Here is an 18851-nt window from a genome sequence, read left to right as displayed (position 1 = left end):
AGTCTTTGCTGACCATACATACATATACACACACACACACACACACACACACACACACACACACACACACACACACACACACACACACACATATATATATATATATATATATATATATATATATATATATATATATGTGTGTGTGTGTTTTATTTCATTTAACATATCTTAAATCGTCTGCTGTGTTCTTGTATAATCAGTTGAAAAGGCCATAAAGTAAAAAGAACAAATCTTTTAGTATTGAGAGCATGTTGGCATAGCAGCAGTGACAAATGTTAGGTTATTTTTTCCTCGTCTTTTTGGGATCTGTCATTCGACCACAGATGTCCTTTGGCTTTTAAGTTAGAACTCTGTAGTCTGTGAAGTTCACTCAGAATCAGTGTTTAACTTATATTTACTCATATTATCCAACTTTGTTTGATTACATAACCTGGTCATTAAATGGCCGCTGCCTTATTCAGTTGCTTCCCAACACATGCCAGCCACATGAGGGAGTCGGAGTACTTCATAGCTCATGGAGCCGATAAAGAGGGAGAATGTATATTTTTATGGACTTACAATTTCTTTGGGAGTCTTTTCACTTCTCAGCACATGATGCGTTACCTTTGATTTCCCAGCATGTTCTCCAAGGTCTGGAATATCTTTTATATTTTCAGTGATAATTTACTGTGGTCACTGGAACTTGAAAACATTTTAAGATATCTCCTTGAAGCTGTTGTAGCTTCCCATCACTAAGAGGCTAATACATGCTCCCTTTGTGGAGCACCTGCCTCCCCCAACTTACTTCCTCCTATGAGAGGGTTTACACCTAAACATGTGCACCTCCGGTACTTAGATCCCTAGACTGTAGAGTATAACTCACCTCAGAATTCAAAGAGAGTCTATGTAGCTGGTTTATTGGAGAAGATTTGTCTGGGTTCTAACAGCCTGCATCTGAACGTCTCATGCTGCTTCTTTCCATGGGTTAACCAAACGGTAACATGTTTGGTCCCACAGAACACATTCGTCACGGTTGCTCTTCTCACTTCACAACTGATCCAGATTTAGTGACTTTGGCAAATCCCATGGATGGTGTTTAATTTGGGCTAAGGTAACCTATAAATGCTTACCATAACTTTGCAAACCATGCACTAAGACTGTTTTATTACTATTGAAAAATAAAATAAAATAATTATAATAAGAAGAATATATATTGATCACCAACAAAAGAAGAACTGGGTAAAGATGAGGGCCAACAGACAGTTTAATTTGCTTCTGAATGAGGGAGCAAAGTGATGGTGCCAACTAAAAATTTGCTGTTAATTTGCTTAGGTGAAAATCTGAGTTTTTCCAGCTTCAGATTGTAAAGAACTTCTCTAACCCAGTGGCCATGAGACGGGGGATGCTTAGTTTCCACTTAAGTAGAATAAGTCTGCGAGCCAAAAGGGTAGTGAAGGCTAGAACTGTAACAGAGAACGTGAAAAGCCCCCATCTAACCCTTTATAGAATATATTGCACTGGATTAAGGTATACCAGGCACAAATTGAGGATTTATGAATTAAATTCTTGGCAGCCTCCCACTGTTCCTCCTCCACAATCGCACCTCCTCGTCCCATACTGTTTTAATAAAAGCTGAAAAACTTTGAGGTGTTATTATTAAGAAAGTTTCATAAAATGAAATATATTTTTTTCTGTTGTGGGTCTAATTAAAAAGTCAATCATTTCAATCTAACCTTTCTTTCCCTAACGCTGACACTGATGGAATCTAGGTGGAGGCTTTAGAAGATGGTTCTTACACCCCGAGTCGATCTTTTGGGGACGGAGTAGACAGCAGACAATGTTCTTTTTGCTTTGAGCTGATGGATGTCCTCTTGTTGGAAAAGGTATTTGTCTACCTTTGGCTTTGTGATCTGAACTCAGCTGATGAGAGAAGTCCAATTTGGTGCCACAGGTTGCTGGGCTGAGGGTTTAAATCCCTTTCGCAGGACAGTCTTCGGTCCATCTGTGGCGACGGCTCTTCTTCAGCTGCAGAGTTCTTTGTCCATCTCAATCTTGGCTCAAAGCTGCCTGGAGGAAACAACTGAAGATTCCTCTTTTGCATTTGCCTTTTGTAGAGTTTTTCCACCCTGTGGAAGTGCTTGCATTGGCTAGCACTGCTGCCATGCTTGTTTCATTGGCGGTCTGCTTAGGTGGATTAAATCAAATCCACCTTTTCCTTGGAGACATTATGTTATGGTGTCTGTGTTCTTGTCCCGGGGCCTTGACCTTCTCCCCCCGGAATCACTTCCCCCTTCTCAACTCTATTTCGATCTATGGTCTGTTCCAACACTTGACGTCTCAGTGGCATAGCTTCATCATTCTGTTACATTGGTACACATTTAACACCATTTCAACGTCATTGTCAAAATCACATCTATAACCTCTTTAGTTTCTCTGTTTTAACATTAAAATATTATGATAACCACAACTTCTCAGTTATACTTATCATAATTTGATTTATTACAGGCGTTCTTCTGAAAAGAAAACGGGAATCATCCATTATTGTAACTATTTGAAACCAAAATTTTAATTGTTCATTCTTACCAGAGAAAAAGCATCAATACAAGTCTTTTGCATTGGGTCTTATTCAATTACTCAAAGTGTTTAGACTTCATTCTTTAACACTTTAATGCTTGGAAATAATGAATCATGGCTTTGCAACACTCTCTACTTGATTAAATAAAAAAAGAAATAGGATTCAAGTAAAGCTTGCATGAGACAAAACATAAAAGCACAACCTTATTGATCTTATTGAAGTTTGATTCTACTGTTGGTTCTAGATGTTACTTTGTTACTTAATGTATTGTTACTGCTAAACTAAAATCTCCAGCAGGGGAATGCTGGGATGACCTGGGATTAATTTGACAAAACCCTTTCCTGAGTTGTGAGCAGTCACAATGCACAGCTACATGTTGTCCTGCTGCAGAAAACAAGGGGCTTTGTAAAACAAAGCTCTTTTGTTTTACACAAGCCAGCTGCAAAGAGTTTCTGGGTTTCACCAGTTGAATCGATGGAAACAGCTTTTCAGAATTAATCAGGATAAGATGCTGTAAAACAGCATCAACTATTCAGAATGTTGTAAAATCTTGGATTATATAAAACTCACTCATATTGTAATGGGTATGAACTATTATCCATTAATCTGTAATGGGTGCAATTGATTACATTATAATTGATTATATTGTAAATCTGACATTGTAATTGGCTTTTTTCAGAAATCTGAGCATTTTAAATTTCTATTTTGACATACCTCTATCTTTCTACTCTAACATACAATAAATTTGTGTACATATATACTTCTTTTTATTCAGGTAAAGGAAAGACTCCTCTGCGACGATGCAAAAGCGTTCCAGTCTCTGATCAGGGAAAGGCTCAGGTGACACAGAGCACCTGTGAGAAGAGCTGTCAGGTGACCAGTGAACAGATCAAGGCAGACATAAAGGCTGCTACAGAGAACTGCAGGAGATCTGGAAATAAAGAAAAGAGCTCTGAGATTGTTGGGGGCACTGTGAGACAAAGGGCTGACAGTGGGCAAATTCAAATCACTGGCAGTACTGGGGCAGCATCAAGCAGCAGAACAAGACCTATAACTGGATCTTTGAGCAGGGTTGAAGCTGACACAGCTCCCTCCGGACATGTGGATGGATTTGGGAGGATAACTAACCAGAACACCTGCAGACCAACCACTTACAGATCCACTTCATGCAGTAGGACTGAATGTGCCAAGTCTGACATGGAGACCGAGGACAGTTTCACAAGTGAGAAAGGGGAGATTGCTGGTCCTGTCAGTGTGGGATGCATGACATCAGGCTGTTCTTCTACTGGGACATCAGCACAGCAGGAAAGACACGGAGGCAGACAGCCAACCAATGCTGGGATACCGTCTGATATTTGTTCCCAGCATAATAAGGGCGGTCAGGACTTTGTTCCAAGGCGGCCTTTAACAAGATCTTGCACCCACACATCTCTGGAGTCTTTGGAACCTACATCAGGTCATACTCAGTTTAAAATTTGACTTCAGTGGAGCTCTGCTAAGTAGTTTTGTTGGGAGTTTCCCCCCACCAAACTGATTACATAGCATAACAGAGGCTAGTACTGGAGTGCGCTTCTGTAGAAAAATCGGTTTGACTTTGTACATCAAGAGATCCAGTTCTAAGCCACATTATTACACCACATTATGTGACTCCTATATTTCAGTAAATATTTGCTCCTGCTTCTGATTTTTGAAGATTTTTTTCTAGGAGACATCCCCACAAATCATGCTGTTTATTCCTGTATTCCTTCAAACAAATTACATGATAGCTGACCCTGAATTTTTAAATTCCATTTTAAACATTAATCAGGGTACACCTCTAAGTCTTGGCTGACCAATAAAAGGTAAATGGAGTTGCATAGTGTGTAATGAGTGCGGCTAACCACTCAAAGCACTTTTACTCTAAAGCCCCATCCACCCAACTACACTTTCAACACACGTAGTCTAAAAGGCACCCAATAGCTCAAAGATATAATCCTTTGCTATTCCGTAGCTATTTTGGGAACTGAGGAAGATTTATTGTAATCATTTGTAACAAACAAAATTCTGTCAGACAGATTTTAACTAGCCCCCCCTAGTGTGTTTTTGATCATTACAGCACATTCAAGCATCTGTAAATTAGTAAAAGGTATCCAACCTTATCCAATGATGCAGCTATAGACAATATATAGTTTTCTGAGGCTGTATAATGTCGTCATTGACCTTCAGCAGTGTCATTCCAGAGCAGCTATGAGGAACATAGTGATGAGCAACATTGTTCTAAAAGGTTTCAATAAAAGGGGATTGGATGGAGCTTTTTTTAGACAATTTGGCTAAAATAGCTGAATTCTCTGTAGTGGGTGATTCCTTTAACAGTGAGGATTCAGTAAAGCTTAGATTTTGTGACTACCCCCCCACACACACTTACAAATATCCAAATAAGTCCCTCTTTAATATCTATCAATTGTCTAATTTAGCATTTTGCTAGTTTTGTTTAAGCAAATAAAAGATTAAAGAAACTGGTTAAAATAGAGAATTAAAAGAAAACCTTGGTGTATTAAATTGAAAAACATTCCACTGACATGCAATGCAGACTGAATATCAAAGAACAGTTGGTAACACTTGATGTGACGGGGTGTGAATAAGACTGACATGACACTGTCATGAACATGAACGAGTCTTTATGAATGTCTGACTGTTGTCATGAAGTGTCATTCGGTAAATAATGACACTTTTAATACAAAGTTGCTCTAAAAGTTGCATTGAAAATGCCAACTTTGCATGATTTTGTAAATAATGACAATTTAATGTGAAGTTTGCATTTTTAATGGACTTTCAATACAACTTTTAGAGCAACTTTACATTAAAAGTGTCATTATTTACCGAATGACACTTCATGACAACAGTCAGACATTCATAAAGACTTTTTTATGTTCATGACAGATGTTATGTCATATTTATGACTGTGTCATGTCAGTCTTATGCACATCCCTTCAAATAAAGTGTTACCAAACAGTTTTTTTTCCTTAGTTTGGTGTCTTTATTCTCAGTTAGTGGTGAACTTTTGGCTAATGTATATACTATGTTTCCCTTTTGTAGATCTTTCAAAAGCCAGGCCTCGAGTAGCAGTGAGGAGGAAACGGATGGCTGACAAATCAACCAGCACCTCTGATCCAGTCACTGAGGACGATCATATACAAGTGAATACATGCAAAGGAAGCTTGACTGATTTGTTGTTTTTAGTTGATTAATATATCACTATGGGTGAGAACCCAAATGGTCTATCCATTTGGGTTGATAGACCTATTATTTAACTAATTCACATTGAACGATGCCTAATGTATACCTGATGGAAATTTTATAAGCAAAAAGTTTAGACATGGGTTATTAATTTGAATTTATATTGATTATTTTTATGTTCTCAAAGCATTCCACTATGTAACAAAGATTTTTGAATATCCCACTCATTTGGATCTAGGATGTTATTGTTGTGTTCCTTCTGTTTTTGAGCAGTGTATTTTTGTCTGTCTAATTTGAGTTTCTACTTAGTATAATGTGTATTTGAGGAATAATTAGCATAGTTATGAATTTTATTCATTTTTGACATATTTTTTACTTGGACAGGTTTTGTCTCTGAAGAGTAAGAATCTGGTGGGCATCACTCTGACCAACTGTGGAATCACGGACCTGGTCCTCAAAGACTGTCCCAAAATGATGTTCATTCATGGTAATTAAGAGAAAGTGGTAACACTGATGCTTATGTCTCAAATTGATCATCATTTGGCAATCTTAAATAAATATGTAATTAGTCTTAACTCTTGGCAACAAATTGCTTCCCTTTTTATCAATGTTAAATCAAATTTCCTGAGCTGGTTCAGTGTTCTACGACTAGGATGAAAACCACACTGCTCTTAATCAATCCAAGGTTCAGCTGTCTGACAGACCCTCCTCTCAACAACCTTACCAGGGAGGCTGGTAAGGTTGTTACCACTCTCCCTGCTGCCTTCCTGCTGCTGTCATGCCACAGAGAGACGCTGCTGCTAAGCACACTCTCAACGGTGTCTCTGTAAAGCTAAAAAAAGGACATTTTGCATAATTCCTCATCAGAGGGAAGGAGAATTTTAAATTCTATTCTGCTTTTAAGGCGAAGTAAATGAAAGGAAGCTAGAATAGGAGAAATATTACCTCTCTTGCTGCAGCATTTTGGATCAGCTGAAGGCTTTTAACTGCATTTTATAGACTTTCTGATAGTAAATGTAATGTCATCTAGATCAAGTGATAGACTAAGCTGTATCTGTCTGACTAAAGAAGCACTGTTGTAAACTTGTCCACTTTATTGATTTGTCAAACTCCTCTAATTACTTTTTTGGAGATGTTTATGGCAACAACCAAGGCAACAACGCTCTGCAGCAGGCAGTCTGAGCAGCCTTTAGCCACCATCGTCATCTTGCTTTCTAAGCACTGCAGTCAGTCTCACACAGTCATAGGTTCAATGCCATACTTTCACCAATAGCCAGAGCATTGGAGACCCATTCTACTCCATGTACACATTGCAAATAAATCACACATGTAAAGCTGAGTAATGCTATAACTGTTTGACCCAAGAGGCCAGCAGTGAGACGGTTTTTGGTAGGGGTGTACCGATTTATCGGCCAGCCGATTTTCTTAATTTTGGCATGATTGGCCGATTTTTACACGTGAAGCCCATCTTATCCACCGATGTTATCAACGTCAGCAAAGGTCTAAAAATCAACCACTGTGCTTTTCTTTTCTCCTGTGAGAAAGGTTTGACTGACAAACCGGCCGACCAGGTCATGTCTGCACATTTACAGTTAACAATAGTCACCCTGTTGTTGCCAATTCAGCAACTTTATTGATAAAAAGCAACATTTCAGACAAAATACTAGTATCAGCCAAAATCGGAATCAGTAAGTTAGGCTTTTTAAAAGATTGTAATCGGCGATCAGCCAGAAAAGTGCAATCGGTGCACCCCTAGTTTTATGCAGAATATCCGTCCATTCATTTTACACGCTTATCCCTATAGTGGGGCTGCAGCTGGTGGCCATCTCTGTCAACGGGCAAGAGGCAGGGCACACCCTGGACAGGTTGCCAATCTTTTGCAGTTAAGCAAAATAATGCCAAACTAAAAGAATTACAAACTGGATTCCAAAAAAGTTGGGACACTAAAGAAATTATGAATAGAAACTGAATGCAATGATGTGGAGATGGCAAATGTCAATATTTTATTTGTAATAGAACATAGATGACAGATCAAAAGTTTAATCTCAGTAAATGTAACATTTTAAATGAAAAATATGTTGATTCAAAATTTCACAGTGTCTACAAATCCCAAAAACGTTGGAACAAGTAGCAATAAGTGGCTGGAAAAAGAAAATTGAACATATAACAAACAGCTGTAAGACCAATTAACACTAATTAGGTCAATTGACAACATGATTGGATATAAACAGAGCTTCTTACAGTGTCAGTGTCTCTCTGAAGCCAAGATGGTGAGAAGTTCACCAATTCCACCATTGTTGCACAGAAAGATAGTGCAGCAACACCAGAATGGTGTTACCCAGTGTAAAATAGCAAAGACTTTTAAGTTTTCATCATCATCTATGCATAACATCATCAAAAGATTCAGAGAATCTGGAATAATCTCTGTGCGTAAGGGTCAAGGCTGTAAAACTACTGGATGCTCGTGATCTCCGGGCCCTTAAACGTCTCTGCACCTCAAACAGGAATGTCAAGGAAATGACAGCCTGGGCTCAGGAATACTTAAGGAATACTAAAGCATCGTCGGTGAACACAATCCACCGTGCCATCCGCCGCTGCCAGCTGAAACTCTACAGTGCAAAGAGGAAGCCATTTCTAAGCAGCTCCACAAGCTCAGCCGTTTGCACTGGTCCAGGAGTCATTTAAAATGGAGTGAGGCAAAATGGACGACTGTTCTGTGGTCAGATGAGTCACGATTTGAAGTTCTTTATGGAAGACTGGGACGCCATGTCATCCGGACCAGAGAGGACGAGGATAACCCAAGTTGTTATCAACGCTCCGTTCAGAAGCTGCATCACTGATGGTCTGGGGCTGCATGAGAGCTGGTGGCCTGGGCAGCTTGCATGTCTGGAAAGGCCCCATTAAAGCAGAGAGCTATGTTCAGGTTCTAGAACAACATATGCTCCCATCTAGACGTCATCTCTTTCAGGGAAGACCCTGCATTTTTCAACAACATAATGCCAGACCACATTCTGCAGCAATCACAACATCATGGTAGGAGAAGGATCTGGACACTGAAATGGCCCCTGCAGGCCAGATCTTCACCTATAGAGAACATTTGGTGCATCATAAAGAGGAAGATGCAACAAAAAAAGGCTCAAGACGATTGAACAGTTAGAGGCCTGTATTAGACATGAATGGAGAGCAGTTCTATTTCTAAACTTGAGAAACTGGTCTCCTCTGTCCCCAGACGTCTGAGTGTTGTAAGAAGAAGGGGAGATGCCACAGAGTGTTAAAAATGGCCGTGTTCCAACTTTTTTGGGATTTGTTGACATCATGAAATTTTGAAACAACATATTTTTCCCTTAAAATGACACATTCTCTCAGTTAAAACTTTTGATCTGTGATTTGTGTTCTATTGTGAATAAAATATTAGATGTTGGCACCTCCACATCATTGCATTCAGTTTTTATTCACAATTTGTTTAGGGTCCCAACTTTTTGGAATCCGGTTCGTACATGAAAATGTCACAATTTGTGCAAAAACATAAGGTAAATAACCTATTTACACAGTTTATCAGCAATAAAAAAAGAGATGATTTGGGGGTAAGTTTCACTTTAAATACCATTTATTGCAGTCTATGAAGGCCTTTGTGATATGATAATTGCATATATTACAGAGAGAGGTATTTTGCACCCCTAACCTAATTTGTATATTATTTTGCATCTGTGTGTGAAAAATTGTGATTTTTTTTTATTATGAAAGAGCTTAAATGTCTGTTTATTAACCGCATAATGCAATCTTTGTATCTTTGATTAACTTTTTCATGTTTATATTTGTATAAAAATTAGTCCATTGACATCTTCGTATCTACATATGAACTCTCTCTTGTGCTTTCCTCTTTTTGCAGCCACTAGATGTCGTGTTTTGAAGCAGTTGAAAATAGAAAGGGCACCCATAGTCAATAGATTTGACTTTGCTCAATGTAAGAAGCTTGACATGGACCAGGTTCTGGATCAGATACTAAGAATGCCACCTGAGAGAAACCGTATTATCTACATGCGTCCTATGCATCAGGTTGGTGATAAATTACCTCCAATTCTTTGAAGACTTAAATTACATATGCATATGATTACTCTCCATTTTTAGGACAACAGCTACAACAGCTGCTGTACTAGATGATCTCTGTTAATTAATGATCACTAATAGACATCATTAATATACAGGCTAAATTGTAAAGGACCTAATGATTCTTATGGGTTCCCCATATGTCACACCAAATTACTTGGCCATAAATCACAAACCTACACATTTGCAAATAGGAGACACTTACAAACATTCATGCATTCATATACTGATACTGGTAAGCAACCTGAGGCTAAGAGCCTTACTCAGGAGCACATTGAGATGGGATTACTCATCCCAAGATTACTACTTTTGAGGCACAGTGGCTTGTTTAAATCTTCTGCAGCAAGGTTCAAAATGATTTTTCTTCATTGGTGGAGTCTATGCACACAGTGAGTGTGTATAGAGGCCATTCTGACTAAGTGCATTGCTTAATTTTTTCATGGGAATAAAATGTATCGGCTTTTTCCAGGTCTTTCTGAAGCTCTCTCTCAGTGCTTCCTGACTCTCAAGCAATTTTATGATTATTGTCTTGACTCCTTTGTCAGAAGTGTTCTGAAGGGTGGCTAGCTGTGTCTTAATAATTCTCAAATAATGTTCTTCCCACTTTATTGTTTATGGCTCCAATAGCACTCACTGGGGTTTTAGAGTTAGAAATGCACCAGCAACCACTGCTTCAGTAGGACTTGAAACAGTAAGAGTTTCTTCTTAAGGTTTCTCGTACCAGTTGTACAACTCTGTTTTGTAGTTTGGTTATAGGAAACATAGTTAATTTTAAACAATTTATTGATTTACACATATCTGTGAGAATGTTTTTTTTTCCTGCAATAATGGCAAATTCAGCTGAATTCTTGGCCTCCTTATTACTTATTCTCCTTGTCATTTCAGTCTTTCCCCATAACATGTGGACTCATTAGTTTTGATTTTTTGTATGTGGATTGCTTTTGTTGTTGCCGACATCTGATGTCAATGTTTAGTCAGTGGCCCCATTATAAATATTTAAATTAAGAAAAACTGTGATGTGTTCAAAGGTTTTACACACTTTTCATGTGTAAAACTGCATCTAGTATCCATTGCATCTACTGGATACGATGGCAGTATTTGCAGACCTATACGGCTCCCTAAGAAGAGCTGCCTCTTTCCACTCCCAAAAGGCTCTTAATTTTGTGTCATATGTAGCATTGTATTTTAGCCTAACTTGACAGATATGAGTGTTTTATATGTTAATAAATCCTTTAACATTTTATGGTTTTATGAGAGGCCTTATAATTGCCTAATTTTCCGTAGGCAATTATACGTATTTTCTTACTTTTGTGTAATATTCTATTCAAACTTTTAATTTTTATTTAACACAAGAACAAATTAACAAAACACTTCAAACACAGAACCATACTACTACTAATAACAATAACAATATGTAATCTTTAATTTACAGCCTGATGCTGCTTCATTCACAGTTGTAAGTCATACTTAAGGGTTTTTGCTATGCACTCTCCTTCTCACCATTGTCTACTGACAGAATGGACACATTTTCCACCCTACTGCTGCTGCCTGTCTCTCTCTTTTTTCAGCACTCTCACATGTGATTGGCCACAAGGCCGCTATTTTGCCAATCAAAACATTAAATAAATTTTTTAGGGAGCCAGCTCTCACTTGATTGGACTGTGCTCTTCTTACTCTCTATACAACATTAACTCTTAGAATCGATGCTTTTGTGCATGACCAGTCAGTAAAATGGTTCTTTAAAGGGCCAAGAGCCCCATTTTAATCGAGAAGACAGTGAAATATCACTTTGAATTAAGTTCACTCTTCAGTTACTTTATATAGGTTTGCAAAAAAAAAAAAACGAATTAAACTATTCTAAAACTAACTAAACTATGCTGGAACAACCAAGCTGATCACAGCTCTTAGGAAAAAGCTGGTCTTTATGTACTTCTACCATACAAAAAGACAGCAGCGGTACAAACGGCTCGGGCCTGGGTCGGTAGGATCAGCACATATTTAGTCCAGGTCTGATAGTTGAACCCTTACAATCCACTGGGCAATTTTCACCATCCAGGCCACGTCCTGTTTGTCCTGGACTGTGCAGTTGCCATACCACACAGTCATATTGACGGAGAATGCTCTCGATCACGGCTCTATAGACATTCTTGAGCATCAGAGCAAGAGTCTTGTTGGGCCTTTCTCGTCACAACAGTTAAGTGACCAGGTCAGGTTCATGGTGATGTTGATGCCCAGTAATTTGATATTGTCCACACAGTCCACCACTTGCATTTAGGTGTACTGTCCTCCTGAACCTCCTGTAGTCCTTGGTTTTGTTCAGTGAACACCTCTGGGAAAGGTTCTGCATCATTGTTTCAGACGTGAACCGTTGGATAAGGCTGCTGCGTGTTGGTGTTCCTGCTAAATCCTTAATATACCCAATTTGGGTTGTCTTGGCCCTTTTATCACAGCCTGTGGGTTTTTTCCTGACTGGGAACGAGAATACAACCTGTTGAATGTGACAGGTAGCCAATCAGAAAGCGCGGTGACGTAAGAACAGAGGGGAATCCCAAACAGCTGACATATCGCGCAACTGAGAGTCCGGTGGATATCAGAGATGATATCTGGAAATGTTTATTATTATATGTAAAGGTCATTATTATATATGTTTATGTTTATTCAGTTAAAAATGTTAACTATGAAAAAACATAGTCGCCTCCAAATCATAGTGCAGCAAATAGAGCGGCTGCTCCCGTCGTCTTTTATCACCGCCTTTTCTTTTTGTTTCTTTTATCTCTTAAAATGTCTCCACAAACTGTCACTATTGCTTCTACATCGTCATCCGTGTTTGGTTCTTCTAAATTCCCGTATGCTATGTTGGGGGTTTTGTGGATTTTCTTCTGGAATCGGGATGTTCGTGAGTGGAATCGGTTCGTGTGGTGTGTTGCTCCTACCTTGTGGCTGAACACGAACCGATCCAACCTGTTGTACTTTTATCAGCTCTGTGGTCACAGAGGTTTGGAGAATCGGCCGACAATCCTTAAATCTTGCCGTCTAAACCAGACTTAAGACTCACAAGCTCTACTCATCTCCTCTCGACCACTGCCCAAACGCTCTCTGACTCTGGTCGCTATGGTAACATTTACATATCCCTTCAAAATAAGATAGATGCGCCACAGAAACGAACATTTTACTTTCGTGAAAATTTTAACTCATGATAACGACTAACTGGAGCCCTGAGCTTGTTTCTCTGCAACAAGACGGTCCCATCTGGGAGTGATGGAGACAATGACACCCAAAGTGTTGCTTATATCCACAGCCTGCTGGGTCTCTACGAGGTGAAGCAGTTTGAAGCTTCATTGCCTCATTAGCAGCCGGTCGCCGCATGTTACACAGAGCGGCTTGTAATGTTTGACTCACCTACTGGTCCAGGATAAATCCATCCTCCTGTCTCTTCTCTGGGCCTTTTCCCCTTTGCAAAGAAACTTTCCAAAGACATCTGATCTGTTTCTTACTCATTTTGCTGCTTGTGGGCTCAGTGTTGGCGCGCAAGTAACTGAGAGAATCCGGTTAAAGGATTTTCAAAATAAAAGATCCTCCAGACTCAAATAATACATAAAACGGAAATATTTAATTATTTCTTGCGCGGCCCGGTACCAATTGGTCCACGGACCGGTACCGGTCCACGGACCGGGGGTTGGGGACCACTGTTTTAGACCAAAAACAACAGAAGTTGTTGAAGTGTTATTTAACTTCAGACAGTGAGATAAAGGGCTTCTTTATATGTAAACTTCTGGATTCATCTAAGATTCTGTTTTATACAATTTTTTTTAATGATTATCTGTACACAAAGCTGTTAACGTGGTTGTTGTGCCTTTCTCTTTCCTCTTGACAGATTGACTCGATAGCACTGGAGCGTCAGCTTTTCCAGGGACCATATCCCTATCATATTGCTGTTGTGCATGAATTCAGCAACCCACCAAATATACACAACAAAGTTCGCATTCGGAGCTGGATGGACACAATAGCTAATATTTGCCAGTAAGCATTTGAGAGCAAGAGAGAGATTTTTACACCGTAGCCCTCTTGTGAAATCATACACTGAAAACTTACTGAATACTCTTCCAAGCAAAAAAAATCCTTTCCTTTTATGTGATCAGTGTTGAAGCTCTGTTTTCTTATGGTAATTCATATGCATCCATATGATGTTTTTAACTTCTGCAAAAACAGCTCTACTTGTACTACTGACTGAGCAAACTACACTAAATAATGTTACTCTAGTAATTAGTTACTTTGGTAACTAATTACTAGAGTAATAAGTAACTTATTACTAAGTTACTAAACTTACCAAGTTACTAACCTTAGTAACTTAGTAACTTGGTAATAAGTGACTTATTACTAAAGTAACTTAGTAATACATTATTAAAGTAATAGCTTACTTTAGTAATATGTTACTAAAGTAATAAGTTACTGAAGTAACTTCAGTAACTTATTACTGAAGTTAATAAGTTACTGAACTTATTAACTTGTTGCTTAAATAATTTATTACTTACATGCAAGTTATTTGTTCTCTTGCATTTTCTATTATTCCTTTGCAAATATTAGGCTAAATTTGAATTCAACTGGACTGCTGACTGAACTATTAATTGTCTTTTTTGTCTTTTTCTCAGAGAGTTGATAAAGTATGAGTTTTTCCCAGAAACCACAAGAAAAGATGACTTGAATATGTACCCCAAATACCCATGGGGTCGGGACATCTACACACTGGAGGGTAATTTCATGAAGCCAACATTTAAGACTTGACAATTTCACATTTTCATCATTCATATGCAATGACTGTGACTGTGAATCTAACCTCAAATCTGAAACTGTTGAATGTGACAAAAAAAACAACAACAGAAGAATTAAAATATTCAGTGAGTGACTTCCATGTCTTGGCTCTGTGGTGGTTTGGTCCCACCATGCTTTCAGTCAAATTGTAGTCAAAACATTTCTGAAGTCATTGCTGTAACTATCATTTTGTGTAACCCCATCAGGTTTCAGCTCTTTGCCCTTCTAAATCAGATGAGTTGTCAGGTCTAAATAGCAGGCCACTCCATTCGAGGTACCCCTGTCTCCCAACAGACATTCCCCATTTTGGTGGGCTTTCTGTGTTGGCGTGATGAAAAAACTCAGATTTTGTTTGTCCAATCTCTTTCCTGTCTGCTGAGAAGGTCATTTCCCATGGTGTTCAATGCTAATGTCTACTTCTCTTTCAACATTTTTTCTTTATGTAAAATTGTGTCAGTAGATTTACCTTCTTGAAGTCATTAGTATAGCCTTGTTATGTAATTACCAAGATGACACTAAGTGATTAAACCAGGACATTTATTAGTTGATTTATGGATCATAGATCCGTCATGCATTTTGTTTAAGTTGTGCAAAATGTACTGAAACATTGAATAGCTCCACATGTACATTCAAAAGTTTAGAAAAGGTTGCATTAAGTTCACCTAAAGTTGCCCTAGAAGAAGTGCATTTTCAATCCATCCTGAAATTTCACCCAAAAGCCAAATATCCCTAACTTTTAGTGGTCAGTATAAATTTGCTTACTTTGAGGTGTAATTAGGTAAATTAGAGTCCTGATAAGGTGGTTTAAGTCTGATGAAAAGCCATTGATTATCACAAACAAAAGGAATCTCACTATATTTAAGCAGATTATCTTTATCATAATGCATGTCATTTTTCATGTCATTACATAGACATTCTGTGCAAGGTTTAGAACTGCAGGTCTTGTTCATTCATTTTTTATGATTTGAACTGTATTGATTTCTGCAAAACTAAACTAAACAGAATGAGCATGTAGGATATATTAAGGAGCAGGCAGAAGTGCAATAGCAATTGAGTAAAACAAAAATAGTATCTTAAAATAAGAAAATAGCAGCATGATGATAATAATAATAAAAAAGAAATGACAATAAATAAAATCACACCCAGTAAATGTAAATCTTTAAAACCTTAAAACTTAAGCAGCATCAATGAAAGTTTTAGCATCAGAAACCAGCACAAATGTAATAAAAGTGATTGACACCAATTTTATTAGATTTGAAGAAAATGGGGACGTTCACTCTGAAATTCTTGTAAAATATTTTTCAGGAATTGTTGATGGAGCTCCGTACAGCATGATAACAGATTTTCCCTGGCTAAGGACACTGAGAGCAGCTGATCCCAACAGCTACGCCCGCTGTGACTTTGAGGATGATGAAAGCAGTAAGTCTAGTCCGTAGTAACTGAATGACCAGTTCAGTGATGTCATGACCTGCTTAAAGTGCCCAACCCACAGTTTATAATCTGAAATTAAAAAGATTTTTTTTAACAATGAACCAACATTTACATGTTTGCATCTTCATCTTGATCTGATCAAATACATAAATTGCTCAATTTCAGGCCTGCTGCACATGACGAAAACTTAGAATATATAGCCTCATTTAAACAACCAAACTAGTTTAGAGACATTCTGTAAACTGCTGATTTTAAAAAGGTTTATGTTATCTTGTCTATACAACTTTAGCATATCATAAATAGTCTAAGGCAGACTATTTAAGAAACAAAATAGACAAAGGATCTCCAGCCTTTATGTCATTAAAAGTAATTGCTTAGTACTTGTCACTTTTAACTCTGTGCAGTTGCCCTAAAAGAAATGTTTCACTATGAAACCTCCTGTCATTTTTTTCCTGTTCTGTTAGCCACCATCTATGCCCCACGGCGTAAAGGGCAACTGTCAGCTGACATCTGCATGGAAACGATTGGTGAGGAGATCTCAGAGAGCAGGCAAAGCAAGAAAGGAGTGTTCCAAAGAGTGGTCGTTCTCTTCCTCCATCACTGTGACATGCCCGGAGAGCCTGTGGATGATGACTATATCTAGATGTAGAAGAATTCTCAGCTTCAGGGTTCTGACCTAAAGATGTCTCAAATGTAATTGTAACTTTGGAAAACAACAGGTCTGGCCTTTGTCTCAGCAGAAAACTGAATAAGATGACTATGTAAAAAAACAAAAGATACACCAGCCATCAGACGTTATGGGGGAAAAGTAGCTTGTGTTGAACAACTGAAGTACTGAACTTTCAACTTTGTTTACATCCAGATAAAATGTAAGGTTAAAAGTGAATGTTTTCAGTGCTGATTATTTTTGTAGTTATTCATCCTAGCTTACCGAAGACTCTGCAGTAAAACAATAAAGCTGCTGATAGTAAAAAGTAATCCTCTGATATAAAATGACACTTAAGTTGCTCTGATCTTACTTCCTATTGAAAATTAGTCTTTGATCTCTAATTTTTTGTTCATGTTTGGGGGGAGGGGGTTTCTCCCTCTTTATGGTTTTGGATTTTTGATATTTTAAAATGCTGAGGCCATGATTCAAAGTTGTATTGTATCATTGGGAAGTTGGAGACCTGAATATAAATTTACTTTGTAGATTGATTTGTTTCTTTGTGTATGTTTGGACTTTCAGTTGAACATTTAAGGTCATTCATGCTTCCAGAAAACGACAGGACAGATTCAACCCTTTTCTCATTGGAACCCTTAATTTGGCTTTGGAACAATACAGATTTTTTTTATTTTTTAAGGTTTCTAGAGTTTCTCAGTTTTTCTATTGAATCTGGCTTTTGACTCATTTTCCATTGGATGTTTTTACTCTCAAATTGTTAGTTATTTATTAATAGAAAACGCTCTTAATTTCAAGAGATGAACCTGAGTTGTTTCCCTCCAAGATTCAAGATTTTTCATTCTCATTGCTGTGCATATTGAGATTTAATGGCCTTTTGAAATAAATCATGTTAAAAGCCATATAAACTGTTTTTTTCCTGAACATATATTTTTGCGTGTTTTTGTAAACATTTAATCAGAATGTTTGCAGCATGAATATTAATCTGAATTGAAGAGCTACGTCAACTTTATGTATCTTTGTGGGTATGGAAAGTATTCAGACCCATTTAAATGTTTCACTCTTTGTTTCATTGCAGTCATTTGTTAAAATTAAAAAAGGTTTTTGTTATTTCTCATTAATGTACTTAACATCCCATCTTGATAGAAAAAAACAGAAACTTGTGCATTATATTGCACATAGTATTGGCTCACCTGCCTTGACTCGCATATGACACCCCATTCCTAATCAATAGGGTTCAATATGACGTTTGTCCACCTTTTGCAGCTAGAACAGCTTCAACTCTTCTATGAAGGCTGTCCACAAGGTTTAGGAGTGTTTATGGGGATTTCTGACCATTTTTCCAGAAGCGCATTTGGGATGTCATAGTGACGTTGGATGAGAAAGTCTGGCTCTCAGTCTCCACTCTAAATCATCCCATAGGTGTTTTATCAGGTTGAGGTCAGGACTCTGTGCAGGCCAGTCAAGTTCATCCACACCGGACCCTCCCATCCATGTCTTTATGGACCTTACTTTGTGCTCTGATCCAGAGTTGGCCCCTTGGAAGAGGAAGGAACCAGCTCCCAACGTCTCTGCATAGAAAATGAATACAGAGATTTAAACTGCAGAAATGTAAAAGTTTCTTTAAGCATTATCTTTGTAGCAAAGTTACACAACAGATTAGTTCTGAGTCTGACAGAAAACAGAAGCAAGTGGTTTTTGGCAGCTTCCTGCACCAGAAGTCGCTGTGCACTTCATCCTCATTCCGCTAACACTCCACTTTGGTCTTCCTGCTTTGACAAAATGGAGTGTAGCCAGACAGTCATACTCTGTCTTATTTTTAAACCCAAGAGACACAGTGTTCCAGTTAATAACTTTAAACAGAGAAAAACTACACATCCCCCTGTCAGCCTGCATAATCTCCTTTCTGTAACATGCTGCAACTTATACTACATCTTCAGATAATTTCTGGTCCTGACCATTCCTGTTCAAAATGCATAGGTCATGACATTACACAGGATGGGAGGATGTAGGCAGGCCATTAATCTCGTCATTAATGTAGTTGTGGTGTTGGGGATTAAGCATCTATCTATC

The 18851-nt window shown here is 38.1% G+C and overlaps 1 protein-coding gene across 3 annotated transcripts in view; it reads left to right on the top strand.

Moving 5' to 3' along the window:
• Positions 1 to 17895, top strand: part of fbxo38 (F-box protein 38) — a 56442-nt gene extending 38547 nt beyond the window's left edge. For 2 of the 3 annotated variants that reach the window (XM_088009268.1, XM_088009267.1), the window contains exons 14-21: positions 3330 to 4010; positions 5630 to 5730; positions 6155 to 6257; positions 9660 to 9826; positions 13752 to 13897; positions 14527 to 14627; positions 15992 to 16105; positions 16582 to 17895. In XM_088009268.1, coding sequence (XP_087865394.1) covers positions 3330 to 4010; positions 5630 to 5730; positions 6155 to 6257; positions 9660 to 9826; positions 13752 to 13897; positions 14527 to 14627; positions 15992 to 16105; positions 16582 to 16760 — 1592 coding nt within the window. In that variant the 3' untranslated portion in view covers positions 16761 to 17895. The remainder of the gene's footprint in view (positions 1 to 3329; positions 4011 to 5629; positions 5731 to 6154; positions 6258 to 9659; positions 9827 to 13751; positions 13898 to 14526; positions 14628 to 15991; positions 16106 to 16581) is intronic. The other variant, XM_088009269.1, reaches the window with a different exon arrangement.
• The last annotated feature ends 956 nt before the right edge of the window (positions 17896 to 18851 follow it).

The sequence above is a fragment of the Poecilia mexicana genome, unplaced genomic scaffold (assembly GCF_051168715.1).
Source record: "Poecilia mexicana isolate PSO_F unplaced genomic scaffold, ASM5116871v1 scaffold_10, whole genome shotgun sequence".
Taxonomy (NCBI): Eukaryota; Metazoa; Chordata; class Actinopteri; order Cyprinodontiformes; family Poeciliidae; genus Poecilia; species Poecilia mexicana.
This window is presented reverse-complemented; position numbering and strand designations above follow the sequence as displayed.